Source organism: Coloeus monedula, assembly GCF_965178545.1.
Source record: "Coloeus monedula genome assembly, chromosome: 14".
In the NCBI taxonomy this organism is placed as follows: Eukaryota; Metazoa; Chordata; class Aves; order Passeriformes; family Corvidae; genus Coloeus; species Coloeus monedula.
The window spans coordinates 18,337,437-18,353,364 of NC_138794.1; the positions used below are offsets into that span (position 1 = coordinate 18,337,437).

The 15,928-nt window shown below is 44.2% G+C and overlaps 1 protein-coding gene across 1 annotated transcript in view; it reads left to right on the forward strand.

The window, feature by feature from the left end:
* The window catches only part of PSTPIP1 (proline-serine-threonine phosphatase interacting protein 1), a gene marked incomplete at its 5' end in the record, with an annotated part of 47,910 nt that overhangs the window by 22,029 nt on the left and 9,953 nt on the right, over nt 1-15,928 (forward strand). Inside the window, 6 exons of the mRNA XM_082290882.1 lie at nt 8,347-8,381; nt 9,329-9,435; nt 11,305-11,367; nt 12,414-12,512; nt 14,172-14,217; nt 15,041-15,120. Coding sequence (XP_082147008.1) covers nt 8,347-8,381; nt 9,329-9,435; nt 11,305-11,367; nt 12,414-12,512; nt 14,172-14,217; nt 15,041-15,120 — 430 coding nt within the window. The remainder of the gene's footprint in view (nt 1-8,346; nt 8,382-9,328; nt 9,436-11,304; nt 11,368-12,413; nt 12,513-14,171; nt 14,218-15,040; nt 15,121-15,928) is intronic.

The following is a 15,928-nucleotide window of genomic DNA, read 5'->3' on the forward strand; positions in this document are numbered from 1 at the left end:
TTTGTTTATATGACATTGATTGCTGGCAGCAGTTCTGCTCCCAAGGTCAGTCCATCAGGGAAACTTGAGGGAGGGAATCTATGTACTACCTATAGTAAGAAAAGCTTGAAAGGACTATGTTGCAGCTGTCCCAGTGCATTTTTCCAAGTGTTTCCTCTTTATAGGGCTCCCTATTATCATCTAGCATACTGGGTCCTAATGGAATTACAAGTACTTGACAGGCTGAACAGGGCTGTTCACACCTTCAAATGCAGCTTTGGGTAGCAGTATTTCTTAAAATCTAATGTATTTGTACCTAAAACTTCCATTTGACAATCACCAGAAAAAGAAGTAGCTTCCAGGTTTTTTTGCAGAACATTTTGCAGACCTTCCTGTGCCATGCTATGTGGCAGAAGAGCAGAAATTACTAATTTTAAATCACTCAGTCATTTTCTTGCTAATGCAAAATTATTATCCTCTAGTCTTAAATTTAGCCACCTTTTAAACATCTCAGATACTAAGGCTTTCTGTCACTTCTGGGAAATTATTTCTCACCCCAGTAGTTCTCAATATCAGGAGGGTACCTGATACCCTTTCAAAAAATCGATAAAAGGAACATAAAAAATGCATCCACAAAAAACACCCAAAACCTTCCAGTATGAGAGAATTCCCAGAAGATCTTAAGATAAACAACTGTAAGGCCCAGGTTGATAATTCAGCACAGTCAGGATAGCACAAAACAAGGTGCAGGGAATAAGCATGATGAGTAAATAACAAGCACCAGAGCAGCCTGGAGAAGTCGACGGCAGACTGCACCAGGTAGTGGCCATTGCTGCAGAAAACAGTTCTCTCCCAAGCCTCCCCTGTATTTTAAAAGCTTTTATTTTGAATTTGAAAAAACCCCAACAATTTCAACATTTTTTCAGGCTTGCCCCTTCCCCCCCCCAAAATTCTGCTTCAGCTGGAGCAACTTGCTGAACTCAGCTAAATGTATAAAAAGATTTAACTGCCCTTTTTTGTCACCGAGGACACAGATGAAGGAATATGCTGCTGACTCAAAAGCAAGATTGTAGGGAAGGCTTACTGGAATGTAACAGCAAATCTGGGACCGCTTTCTATTGATTTGAGAAAACTCTAGCTGACAGCAGCCATCAGGATCCCACCCTAGAGCCCTGGGCTGTTCCCTCAGCATGGCTCCAGCTCCTCTGATGGAGAGCTGGCCCCTCAGGGCCCGGCCCTGCCCGAGTCTGGCAGGGACAGCTCCAGGCCAGACCTCACAGGACACTTCAGTGCCGAGCCCCAGCAGTAACATCACGTTGTGACCTGGCCAAAGAGGATAACGTGGAGTGTCTGCTGTGGGCTCCGCAGGTCAGAAACGTGAGAACCACGCTGACCTCAGGTCTAGCAAGGGACAAGATGCGAGCACTGCTGCTGGAGGTGTGACTGACAGCCAGGGCCTCACCGTGCCTGTTCACAGCGGGGTTGGAACTGGCCGTGGGCAGCCCACAGGTGCAGGAATGTGTCTGACAGCACCAAAACCAGCAAGGCAGACACACTGTGTTGCAGTGGGAATTCTTGCAACTTGTACAGACAACGAGGCCCATGGAAAAGAAATATAAGGACCAATTATTGGCAGATGTTTTCAGAGAGATGTTTATTTCTCCAGCTGCCTGGGCGGCGACTTGGCCAAGAACTGAGCAATCACAGGACCAGAGGGTTCTTCCCAGGCAGGGGAACACAAAACAACCCATGGGGAACGAGGCTGACCAGGGAGTAGGGAAACCCTGGAGGCCCTGCTCTAGCCTGGGACCCCTCTCCCAGGACCACGTGGCAGGGGGGAGGAACCCCAACAACGCTGCACCTTTTATTTCTAATTTCTTAAAAAAGCCAAGATGGGGTTTCTAAAAGAAGCTGGTGCTGGATACCATTGACACAGCAAGCAAACACTCCAGCTTCCAGCTCGAGAAACAAAAGTTAGGGAACTAACAGCCAAAGGACACAATCATTCAGTAGTCCAGCTGCTTGTTCTTGCCAAAAGCACTGCAGCTGGTACAAACCCCTTCCCAAAGGGAACGGGGAGATCCTCTTCCCAACCCATGGCACAGCTCTCAGCAGTTGCTACAGGCCTTGACAAGCTCATTCCAATGCACAGAAGGATGCACACACTTCAACCTAAGACTGCAAGAAGGATCACAGAGGCTCAGACTAACCCCTTCAGCTTAATATTCTGTCCCCAACAGTAGATCCCAAGGGAAGAGTAGAACAACAGGGCAAGCATATGAAGATATTTCTTCTAAATAATCTTCTAGCCATAGCAATTAGTAAGTTCATAGGATGCCACACCGGCAGCAGCTTTATATGGAACAGCCTCCAGTGTTTTCTTCTGTCCTGTTCTTATTTAAAACCCGAAACATTTTAGTATCCACTGAGTCAATAGGTAAAACAGTGTATGCCTGCTATCCCACTTTTTAAACTAAAAAAATTAAATCTGTATCACCATTTCCTAGTCTCCACTCATAAAAGAAATTATGAAAAGTTGATTACAAACCTAGAGCCATGTTTTCTTGGCAAATGACAGCTTACAGCCATATCCAGCAGGGGAGAGAGAACTACAGGTTTTGAAGTTTAAACTGCAGTATTTGTACTCTCTGTGGTGCACACATGGGAGAGGATGTACAGAAACTGGGCATTTTCAGCCAAGTTACAGACTGAGATCATATTTGCAACTGTTTGCTGGGAGTGTACACAGCAATGATGCTTCTCACACTAGAGATGATTCCCAGCAGAGTTTGTGCCTTTAAGAGGAAACACCTTTCTGGCTGCAAGGTGGCAGGGAATTTCCACGCAGTGGCTTTGGGCAACTCTTCAGCACAGCAACATGAAAGCAGAATATGCTACAGAGCCCAGTTCTCAGATACATCCTCAGCTTCAGCTGAACCAGGGCCTTTGGGAACTGTTCTTCTGTAAAATAACTGATGTAAACACGTACTAGCTGGTTAAATTCTGTCTAGACTGACAACAGCTATTTTTGTCGTTTGCTCTGCTTGTCTCTTCTCATGTATATGATTTCCTACATTCTTCATCCATTTTTTTCCACTGCCATCTCCTTAAGACCTCGGGAAAGGGTAGTTCCTTCAAGCCCATGTGTGCTCTTCTCTGCAGTGCCTGAAATAGAACATTTCGGTGAGTGTGAAGTGAGGGCATCTGTAACAAAATGCCAATTGCTGCTTCCTGTGGATAAAAATAGTGCATCTGTCACTTAATATACAGAATCCTCTGTATTATTCCACACAAAGCCAGCATTTTTGAATTGAAGCTAAAAGTCAGTTTGGAAGGTCACATCCTTCCATGGCTGGTTATTCTCCATCGAAATGTTCTGAACCCACGCAGAACGTATACACTAGTTCTTTGAACTTTCAGGACTCTGAAAATGGACCTAAGCCTCTGCTCAGTTCCCATTAAATTTGATCTAGAAAAGCTCTCTAATGATGAGGACAGGCATTTTTGAGTGGTGCTGCTCTCTTTCTGAGAGATGTGAGGAGATTTAGTTTTATGTTAAAGGTACAAAATTTGCTTTGACTGTTTTAACCTTTGATTTCAATAGCACAGCTCATTCTGGAGCCACAAGGGATCTAATTTGTTGTCTATGGACACAGATTTACAGGGAGGACAAGGAACATGGAGATATCTTCCTGTTTGCTCCCCTGCCACAGCAAAGTCTGGGGTGACGTGTCTGTGCTCCCAGTAACCAGCCCTGGAGTGCTGACACAGCCCCCTTCCCCTTCAGTTCAGGGCTGCTGCCATTCCTGACACATCCCTGGAAATATCCAAGCACCCAAACATGGATGTGGACACCCCACAGCACGTGAGGAGCCCTCCACACAGGTTGTTGCTTCCGTGAAAGTCCTACAATCCCAAAGCTGTCACTGAGCCCAGCCTGGTGCACAGTGCAGCCTCCGCAGCAGCTCAGATGACAACTCATGTGGCTCCACACCACAGCCCAGCTGGAACTTGGACAGAAATCCTTCCAGCTGCACTGAGGGGCATTGTCTTTGTGTTTATAGCTCCTCTGAGAACAAGAAAACATCCTGGCAAAATTAATTCTTCAGTGTTTTTGCCACATGCCCACTAAACAAGGTGAGACATGATTCTCATGTGAAACACTGCTGTGTGCCTGGCCTAGGACTGGGTAGTGACTTCGTTACTTCCCTGTTAAAAGAGCATAACTCCTCTCCCTTCATTTCTTCTTTGCAGTGAAGACACAGGTTCACACATAATTCCCAGGTGTGAATTATTAGAGACCAGATGAGTCTGGGCATGTCTCCCCACACCACTGGGCTTCACAGAAGGAATGGTTGGTAATACCACATTGGGTCTTCCCTGTGTGCCAGGAGGAAAGGCAGATGTTAATGGTGACCTCAGAGGGGACTGTCACTGCAGTGGCTCCACAACTCTGCTACCAGGATCTAAGTTACTGGAGGCTGAGGGTGGACAGGATTGCTGGGAACTGGTCTGTAGAGTTCATCTGGCACAGACTTCTCTCAGTTTCAAGGAAGGGTATTTTTAAAAATTACAAGAACAACTGAAAATTGTAGATCATACCAATGTCAAAACAGAAACCTACCAGAAAGGAAGGTGGGGTTATTTCACACTTCTAGTCACCAAGCAAAGGTAGAAAAGAAAGAAAATTAAAAACGATCTGTGGTTTTCCGGTTAGAAGGGCCTGTTTTACCTTCCTGTGTACAAGATATAAGGGGACTCTCTGAATTACTCAGTTAACCCAGTGTCTAAAGGCAAAGTACTGGGAAAAAGTGTCCAAACTATCAAGCTTAAAGTTGAAAAGATTTAGACAAAATAGTGTGGTGCAACAGTGTAATGGTGAGTATATCTGTCACCTAGGCACTGCCACTGCCACGGCTCTGCTAATTACATCTCTGGTGCCATGAAATCCAGCTTTTGATGGCTGTGAAGCAGGCCAACAGAGCAATTCCTGAGGGTGCTCGTGGCACAGAGGACTGCCCAGCACAGCTCAGTTTTTCAGCAAAAACAAGGTCCAAAACCAGAGAGAAAGCATAAAAAGCCAAACCAACCCGGTAAGAATATTGTAGCCACTAGATGGCAAAACCCCCTCGAAGTTGCTGCAGTGGCTGTTGCACAGGCTGTTTCCTCTTATTCCAGATTCAGGCACTCCTGTTTCCGCCCAAAATTAATTTTTGACAAATCCAATCTTTAAATGTACAACAGGGAGTCGTTTAACAAACACACTGAGTAAATTCGTGTGCAGCCTTATTTTCAAGGAGACACCTGCAGGATTCTCCATGTGGGGGTGCCCAAAGGGAAGGCTGGAGCTCTGTCTTTAGCTGGAGTGATTTAACAGTATTCCAGAATGTATGTGGAAATCTCAGAAGTGGGCAATTAAAAAAAAAAAAAAAGAAAAGAAAAGAAAAGGAGAAAAAATAAAGAAAAGAAAAATTAGAAAATAAAAAGAAAAAAAAGAAAAAAAAGAAGAAAAAAAAAGAAAAAAGAAAAAAGAAAAAATGGAAAAAAGAAAAAAAGAAAAAAAGAAAAAAATTTTTAAAAGAAAAAAAGAAAGAAAAAAGAAGGAAAAAAAGAAAAAAGAAAGAAAAAAAAAAGAAAAAAAGGATAAATGGTGTCAAATTTTCAGTTTTGTTTGAATTGTTTTCAACCCCAGGTTTTCTAATTTATCCACAGGACAAACACAAAAAATCAGTTCTACCAGAATGCTAAGCAGCCACATCTACTGAGGGTAAAACACTCTTTCAGAGTGTCCAGGAGAGTGAGATGTCCTCACTTTGGATGCCTCAGAGTAAAGCACACATCAATCCCATTAGAAAGCCAAACCCACCCAAAAGCAATAGGTAATAGGTGCTGTACATCCACACCAGCACAGACAGAATTAAAACTCATTCGTGTATCAGCTGCAGGAGTCACTTCCATTAAGCCCTGTGAAGCACTGAAATATTTCACTGATATAATCAGAACATCCAGGAGCAAATCTATAGCACTGCTGCTGCAGCCCAGGAGTCGTAAAGGGAGTCCTGATGGGTCCACAGGTCAAAATTTGATTTATTTATTCTCTCCCACATGTATAACTTGGCATGATGACATATTTGCTGCCCTCTTAAGCCTTGTAAGGATGTGGGATCCAATTCACTGATTTTAGAAAAATATTATAAAAATAAGGAAGGAAATGGCTTAAGTCTATTTCAATCTACTTGCCCCAGTCAGCAGCTGTGGAATTGGCTGGACAAATCCTTTATACAAGGAAGAAAAAGCCAGAGATTTCTGAAAAGGCCATTAGAGACCATGCAGGGGACAAATTGATCCCTCTTTGGGTCACAGCCAGATGCATTATTACACCAGAGACCCCTCTGGCCTTACAGAGAGCCAGAAAAAGGAGAACAGCTCCATGGGTGACTTGTGACCATGAACTGCTCTGGTAGCTCAGGTGCCTGGAAACCAAAAAAGCAGCAAATTGCTTTTGTCCTTGATATATACTGAGAAAGCTATTTTTCATTATCCACTACAGCAATTTTGCCAGTTTTTGCATAACTTGAATCACCAACAGCAAAGGGAAAAAAATCTCTGAGAAAAACAGATCAACACAGAGTACAAACAGTATGCACAGTTTGCAAGTGCCCTCTATTTTTTAAATTCCAGTATTTACCTGTTTCAGGCATGAAGTTGTTAGCACATTCCCCACCTCCTACTGGAAATTACCCACTGGAAAAGAAAATTTTATTCCTTGTATATATTTATTTTTTTAAGATAATCCATTAGATCTTTTAGGTGAGAAAAAACTATCTCTGCCACTGATATTCAACTTGTCTTTTAATGTCAAGCTTTTAATTAGCTGGAATGAATACTGCTTGTTTCCTTCATGGTGTGAAAATTTAGTTTCCACCCAAATTTCACACCTAACTTTTTAAAAAACAAACCTTCAAATGTATAAGTATTGTTAGGAAAACACTTAAAAATACTCAATCTAGAATGCTCTCCCTGACTTATCTCAAGAGATTCACCACAATCCAGTTGAAATCTGAAAAAATTCAAGCAGCTCTTCTTTCCTCTTTGAAAGCCATTTCCTTATATTTCTACAAACTTAGATCTGGGATGGGTTTCCAGGCAGTTTTTGCTGAGGACAGGCCCAACCTTTCCCTTCGCCTGTGCATTTTTCTTATGCCTGGCAAGGCAGCCTCACTGCTGGGAGAGCAAGCTTTGATTAGGAAACAGATGTCCAGCTTAAATTAACACAGGGCAATTAGGATCCTTCCCGTGCCTCATAAGGCTCCCGAAATGGCCCAAGAGATGCAGATTTCCCTGCCCATCTGTGGGGGAAAGTGACAGCAGTCTCCGAGTAGCCAGGGAGACTGGAGGCTCTTCATTCATCAGCTCTCCCCCTGGGCTCCTCCCTGGGGCAGACCAGGTCTGCATGGAGAGCCCAGAACGGATTCCTTCCAGGAACAACAACTCTGGGGCTTGAAGAGATTATTTCTAAATCTGAAAAGCTTCCAAATCACTCAGCCCTGGCTTCTGTGTGTGCAAATGCCCTGCCAGCCTGCAAATTCAGAGCTAGAGGAATTTATTGAGTTGAAAATGCCTTTTACACACCTTTTGCTCTCTCTTCACATCTATGCTGCTATCTCTGGTGCCTTCTAGAACTGGACTCTGCCCTAGTCAAAAGACAGGACATCAGTCTGTGGTTCCCTCTCATGCCCCTCTGCAGCCCTACCACTGAGCGATGCGGCTGCATCCAACAGCTCCGTGCTGAGCAGCGCGGCCGGATTTCACGGCATGCTTTATTCATCGTGCCGTGCCTGTGGGATGTGGCAAGCGCCGGGCTTTGGTGCGGAAGGCAGCAGCGGTGCCACACGGGGGTGCTCGGCAGGCGCGGTGCGGGCGATGCTGCGGCGCGGGATGGGGAGCGAGGACGGGAGCGGGGCCGCATTCAGCGCTCAGGGACGAGCGGGTTTCGCTCCACCCTTCAGGCTACTGCTCCAAAACCCCAATTCCCCCCGGCCGCCGGCGTTTCATTCGTATCTACTAGCAAGGTGCAAGGAGAGAGGCTGTTAACATTCACGGTCACAAATACAGTGCGACTGAAAAAGGGTGCACAGAAGGAATGGTGCAATTCCTTGCTTCATGGACCGTTTTATTGCATTTCCTGATGGTAACAGATTGATGCTATTGTGCTTGTTAGCATGGTCAGCTTTTATTACGAGGCTGTTAAGGGTTTTTATCTCTATGTGGATCTTTGAGGTTCTGAGGGAAAGTTTTTTTCCCCCGGATTCACGACAACACCCTTAGAAGGCAATACTAAGAAAGTGTCTTGCTTCTGCCCCACAGCACACTGAAGGCAGCATTCGAGATGCTCAAGCAACGTAAGTATTTCCCTGTTCCCTTCTGACCTAGGAAACACAAGCACCCAATGTGTTCATCCTGTTCCCCCCTCTATTCCCAGCTTTTTTATCCCAGTCTGTAGTGTAAAGAGTGGAGGAAAAGGGTGCCTGCTGGGCACTCAATCCACTTTCTGGTGGTGAAGCAAATGGCTTGTTCTTCAAGTAAATTTATCTGGATCAAGTCACAAGATATGTGCTTTGTTCCCTCTTCTGCAAACCACTGACACCAAACCAACTTTCTAAACGTGCCCCAGGCTTGAGAAGACCCTTTCACACACACAAAATGCAGCACCATCAGAGGCAATAGGACACCGTACCTGGTCACTGGCACCTGCTGTTTACATCAAAACTCCCTCTTGAAAAGCAGCTGCTGGACTGGGGTATTTTTAGGGCCTGGGTGTGGGAGCTCAACATTTCTGGAAAATGCGGGGTTCCATTTCAGAGGCACCAAAGCTGACAAATGCAGAGAAGTTCCCAGCCATTTCAAACAGCACCAGCCAGGTGCTCTGAAATTCAATCCATCTTGGCTGACCCTTGGAAATTCTCAGCATGCAACCTCATCTAATGACTGCTGCTACTGGCAGCAGCTCCCAAGAGCAGTGACAGCCCAGCAGCACAGCCACGGCAAAGCAGACACAGGGATGATGGAAGTGAGATCTCCTTCCTTCCCTCTGCACCACAACTTCTGACCTTCAGCGCCAAAGGAAGGGGGACAGATGGGGTAAATGGGACCATGAAGAAACACAGTCACTCTGCTCTTGAACCCTCAGCAGTGTCAGTGCAGGCAGAAACAAAAGAGAAACCTTTTTAAAGGCTGCCCTGCTTGTGAACTCATAGGGCAGCCACATCACAGAAACATCTCCTAAAAAATGTGACTTTATCTTTAAAGACCTTTCCACTGACTGAATATGAATTCTGATTTGTTCTAGAAATTGAAAGTGTTGGAAACTCTCATATCCAGCTGTCAGTAATGCTGAAGGAAGAATTGAAAGGAATAGAGGAGTTCCGAGAAAGGCAGAAGGAGCAAAGAAAAAAGGTGAGAAACTAGAGAAATGTTGAAACAGACTGGGTCAATGGTCCGTGCTGAGGACCTTTCTCCAGCTATAGGGGGGGAATTCTGCAAAAGATGATAAAGCATTTCCAGCATGCCCTGTTCCCTCTATAGACGAGACTGTGGAACAAAAATCTCTTTCTGATCCCAGCTGGAAACAAAGTAGTGCTCTGAACTCAGGAACCAGAGGTTTTAGTCCCTTTTATTCTCTCTGGTGTAACTGCAGATACTGTTATTATTATTTCTGTAAGAACTTAATCCTTCCTTTTCTCTTTTTTATATCCTTGCCAATGGGTTTCTTTGATATGACCCTGCACAATCTACAACATGCGCTAAACAAAGGCGTAACACAAATGTTTAAAAACATGAAAGCAAATTAATATCATGCTGAATGCCACACCAATCTATACTGAATAACAAATACATGGAATAAGTAGCATCTAGTTGATGTTGTATAATAAAAATTTGAGTATATTTAAGGCAATTTCATGCCCTGTGACCTTATCAAGCCCTAAGTCTCTTGAAAAATAGCTCTCAATAGAGACAACAGTGGCCACTCTCACACCTTCTCTGGCTCTGTGGAGTTGAAGACAAAGACAGGACAGCCCCTTAATTCTGACAGCACTGAGTGATGGAGGAGTAAAATAAATATTCATTTCTTTGCTAATTTTAAACAGATGAAAATGCATATAACCAGTATCTGGTGCCACAAAAATTTTGTGTCTACAAGCCCCTGACACACAGGAACTTGGAATAGCAAAGAATTCTGAATATGAAAGTGGGTAAAACCAGTGCTGCTATTGAGATTTGAGGTTGGCAGTGATCTGATGAAGCAAATAAGGCATCAAAAGACAGACAGTGGGCACCAGGTTCATTTGTGTTTGTACCCCATTCCCTTTGCCACTGGAATGTGCAGAGAGGCTCTCTCCCTGTTGAGAACAGTAAGCCTATAATTCAACTGGGAACAGTTTGAGGGGCCTGGAAAAAAAAAAAGTAAAAACTCCTTTGGAATCTTAGATAAGATTTTTTCTCTGTGTAGCGTGTGGCTGTGAGGAAGCCAACATCAGACATACTGGATGGTGTCAGCAGTTTTGGTAACCTCCCAAAATGCTGTAATTTGTGTTGTATTGTAGCTGCTCTCAAGACTGTGCTCAATGTGAAACAAGCATCTGGGTAGCCCTGGAGAGAGTTTTGTTTGAGCAGAATGTAAAGATTAAAGGAACTAAAGTCCGCCTGAAGAAACCCATCCCCTGCCAGTAGGAGCATATCTTATTGTCATATACAGATGGCCATACCACAACTAAAGCCATAAAAGAGAACCCAGCACTGTCCTTCCAACACTGCCCAGATGACTCCAGCATGGAAATCAAATCACAGTGAGCATAAAGTTGCCAGAAGCAGTGCAATATAAAAGAGACAGGAATTGTTTGTATTGAAAATGGAAAACTACCTGTGCTCATGTGGGTGAGACAGTGGTTTGGCCTGCAGAGATGTGGGACCAAGCTCTGGCACTAGCAAAGGAAGCCTGCTGGCAGAGCCCGCAGCACTGTGACTGTGCTCATCTCCTTAAGACAAAAAAAGGGAGGAAGAAAATGAAGATCTATGTCCTTTCTGCTATTAATGGAAACCACCGAAGCAGAATTATCTGGGATTTTTTTTTTACCTGGCACTTTGATGCTCTCTGTATCACTCAGAAACCTGTCATTTATAAAAGCAGAGTGAAGTAATTTTCCCCACAGGCTGGTGGCCTATAGAAAGGCCCTGACTATGGCTCTCCTACTCTGGCTGCTGGAAAGGGGAGGAAGAAGTCCAAAGCAAGAAACCTGTGTGGTGACTTGTGTGTGTTTCTTACAGTATGAGTCTGCAATGGAGCGTATGCAAAAGAGCAAACTGTCCCATTATAAGAAAACAATGGAGGTAAGCAAGGAGGGCTTGGGCAGGTTTCCTGATACAAACTGGCTCCACTAAAATGTGTATTACATGTACCTCTATTTAAAGAAAGGTCAGAGCTGTGTGAGTGTGGAAGAGTGCGTGTGAGAGAGTGAAGACGTCATTCCTGCTTTGAGGAGGAAGCTCATCTTCCCTGCTGCACCCACTGAAAAGTCTCCAGAGGGTTAATATGGAATGAATGGTGCCCCAGGCCAAACAGGATTTCATTCTTTCTAGGCAAGGGTACTTAGAAGAGTAAATATAATTTTTCAGTTTGTGCAAATACAACTTTAAGAACAGTGAGTGAATCTTGCAGGCAGGAGGAACCCTCTCCAGCTCAAAAACTTGCATGTACAGAAACTATAGGCAGCTGGGTTTGGTTTCCAATGGGCAACTGCCTCTAAAGGAAAGTAGCTGCAGACCTGTCAGTGCTACAGCTGGAAGCGTACTAACAATTTTTTTTGAAATGTGGTTGTTCTAAGTGCATCTCTAAGATACATAGATATTTTGGTGCAAACAAAGATTTCTCTTGCTTCTGAGAACTACACCAAGACTGTTGCCTGTGGGGTGCTGGCTCTGCCTCATACCTTGGAACAATGGGCAAGGCAACACGCTGACTTCAGCCATCTGATGCTCCAAGTCACAGGGTAGAGATGACAACCCACCCCACAGCCACCCTGGGAATGCAGCTCCTAATTTCATCTCTTTGTGGTTGCTCAGGCAGATGCCTGATGCACCAGTGGTAGAGCTGCCTGTGCATTCCTGACCCCTGCAGGGAGCTGCAGTTGTACAAAGCAAACAATTTCAGGGCTGCAGGAAAAGGACACATCTATGCTGCCAGCTCCTACTCCAATTTTTCAGTTCTTTTTTTCTACTTCCTTATGGTGTCATTGGGATTTTTTTCTATTGCCCAAATTGGGCACTGACTTGCTCCCCCAAACTGCAAAACAGAAAGTGTCTGGAACATCCCAGTGGGGGGAACCCAGCCTTGTTCCCCCAGCCAAACCCTCACGTTTGATTTCATTTCCATGCAGTCCAAGAAGACCTATGAGCAGAAGTGCAAGGAGGCGGATGAGGCCGAACAGTCCTTTGAACGCACCAGTGCTTCAGGCAACCAAAAGCAAACAGAAAAGGTACCTGAGATGACAGTGCTATTTAGAGGGAAAACTGGGGGGTTTACCTTTCAAGGTACAAGAGAACACAATTAACCAACTATTCTACAGGATGCCAGGGGCTGCTTTGTCTTCAAATTAACCCCACAGAATCCTCTGGGAAGGGACTAAGTTATCTAATTAATTTATCCCAGGCTGTGATCCAATTGTTCTATGAATCCTGAGAGGAAACTGAATGAGATTTTTCTCTGAAATTATTCATTAAGCAAAAGAAACAAGTCAAAAATATGTCATGCAGTTAGTTTTGCTTTTTGGTCTTTTACACTTAGTAGGCATAGCATCTTACATTAAAATGCATATTTTTCCTCAACATTTTTCTCCTTATGGTGAGTTTAATTTCAACTAAATTTACAGACTCAAAAATAAATCGTTGGAAATTAAGGCACTGCAGTCCTTCCTTGCATCGTCTTGATACTTGTAGCTGACAATTCACTAACTTTTAATGGGAACATTTTACAGTGAAACAGATGGAGAAAACAAAATAAATGAACTCCCTTTGGCTCGATAAAAATCAGTGCAGTGTAAGCAAAAGGATCAAAAATCATCTCAAGGAGTGGGGGGGCAGTGTGGAGACTCTAAAAACAGCATCAGAACTTTACATTTTATTTCCAGCATTCCCTAATCTTTGATGAGCAAACCCCTGCAGCTTAGCTGCAAAGAGGGGATGGGATCCCGGCCCTGCCGAAATGACACCAGAACATTTCACAGCTTCAAGTGGCAGCTAAACCTGACCCAGCTCCTTTCATGCAGAAGGATCTCTGGGTGCACCATTGCCGTTTCTTCCCTGCACATGCCAGCACGTTGGGAATGCACAGAGGCAGCTTTCACAAGCTGTTTAATTCTGCTCAGCATTTGCAAACAGTTTGGGCCAGGAAGCAAATAAGAATGAAGCTTCTGTTCCCAGCTTACTACACGTTTCCCAGCCAGCTGTGATGAGGAATATGATTGTAAGAACCCCTACCTGAGCCTTGTCTTCAAGGGCAGGATGGAAGAATGTATTACACTGATGTCTAGAGCAGTGCATTATTGTACTGTCATCACCATCTGTGCAGAAAGACCTGCGAGTACAGACCTGTCAGTGATGGCTGCTTTTTCATTTGCTAAAAGCTGCAGGTTTTTAAACAGAGAAGTTCTACTTCGAGTGAATTTTGCTTTTAGGCTCCTGAGTTGTTATGGGAAATAATCTGGCATTTGCAAAGTATTTTAAAAGCTGTGTGCTTTTTATCTGTGTACTACATGAGAAGCTTGAAAGATGAAGAATTTTAACTGCCATTTATTTCTGCTTATAAATATCTATTAGAAAAGCACATCAAACAATTGAGAAAAACCAACTCAGCCAGCAGGCACAGCTTCAGGCTGGATCATGCTGGCTCTGAGCTCCTACGGCAGGGATGTCTGGATGGAAAGCTTTCCCGCGAAGTCATTGGACCTACGGCTGCACCTGGGAAATTCTGGTCCCTTCTCCATAGCACACATTCAACATAAAGGGGGGGCAGCCAGGAAGTGCTTGCAAGTTAGAGCCTTTCCCCTAGGAGGGAAAAAAGAGCAGGCACAAAAAACTGGGGCAGAACCAAAAATATAATCAGAAATTAATTTGGGGTGTTTCTTTTCCTGTTTCAGAGCCAGAACAAAGCCAAGCAATGCAGAGAGGCAGCAAATGAAGCAGGTGATGCTGTTTGCAGCTAAACTATGATTCTTCTCAGCAAAGATCTACCAGCACAGGATTTTGATAGAACACCATCCAAATCACCCAGGCTGTCTCCCAAGTCAGGGTTCCCAAAGTCACCTGCCCAAAGACTAATGAAGAAGCCTCTAAAGAGCAACAACCTGACAGTCATCTGCATTCACGGTCCTTTGTGGAAATATCAGTGCCCTGCTTTCATTAACGAATTTATAAACAACTTCCTTTAGGGACTTCACCCAGGGAAGAAAAGCTCTTCTTGAAGCAAGTTTGAGAAAGCACAGTAGACATTGAAATTGCCTGGAGACAGCCCAAACCAGATAGCCCGTCCCCATGTACGTGAGCACAGTAGTGATCTCCAGCCACAAACGTGTATGCCCAGGACAGGCCAGCACACACCTGAGCTGGCTCATGAGCTCAGGCTTGTCTCTTCCTACTCATGGAAGAGCTTACACCGAATCATGTGGCTTACCCGGCTGGCTTGGAATGGAAAGAGCCTAAGGATGCTGAGTGCCCAAGCATGGTCCTGGCTCTTCATCTCTGAATTGCATTATCCCTACTGTAAAGTTTATAAATGATCTGCAAACCATACAGAGAGAATCCTTCCCTAGTACATAGCCACAAAGAAAAAAACCCAAAGATTATTGCGCCCCGCCAGTTCCAAGCTCAGACATTCTTGTGATACTCAAGCAAACCACAGGCCTGCAGCGTAGAAATCACAGTAAAGGCCTAATAGGAGGAAAGAGAGAAAGGCTGTATCACTTTTACCTGACTGTTGGGTTTCTGTTGCATGTGTCTGTGTTTACAGAGAACGTGTACAAACAGAACATCGAGCAGCTGGATAAGGTCAGGACAGAGTGGGAACAGGAACATATCAAAACCTGCGAGGTAAACACTGACTTTTGCAGCGATGTTTGCACACTGTTTTATCTGATTTGAAGATTTCAGTCTAAGGCCAGAAATACCATCCCAAGGGTTTTGGTGTTTGCTTTATGTGGAGTCTCAGTAGATGTCTTTGCAAAATTACTGCAAAAACTGGAGCTTACTTAGACATAGCTGCTGCTGTCTCACTGACACTCTCCTTGCTTGGTCAGCATATCTATATAAAAATAAAAGAGGGGAATAAGTGCAGAGGTGGGAGAGGCGGAGCAATATATGAACAGGTACATACCCCAGTCAGTCTTTATGTTTCATAGCACTTGAAATTTACCTGCAAGAATATTTGTCCTCTGCCATGGAGTAATCTTTCAGTTGAAAGGTGGTGGTGGTAGAGAAGTCTCTATTTCCATTTTGTTGAGGATGGACCAGGAGATTTGCACTTGGCTATTAAGTTTTGCACAACAATTTACAGGAACTGGTTGGCATCCAAAGCAGCCACCCATTTGATCAGAGTAATCCTTCAAGTACATTTGCCCATCTGCTAAAGTCTGATTTTTCTATATTTACTTGTTGCAGGCTTTATTTCCACATAAAATAAAATGCCAGAAGCATAGCTTTCCAGTTCTCTGCTTCCTCTTAAATATTCCCTGAGAGGACTGAAAAGCCCCACAACTGGCACAGACATTTCCACAGATGCATATTTTCTCCCTTCTTAAAAAGCCAACAAACCAGTGAAGCATTCCATAACCTCACACTCTCATTTTGTCCCATATTGTTAATCCTGACTAGCCCACAGAGTTTGTGACTTGCCCACTGC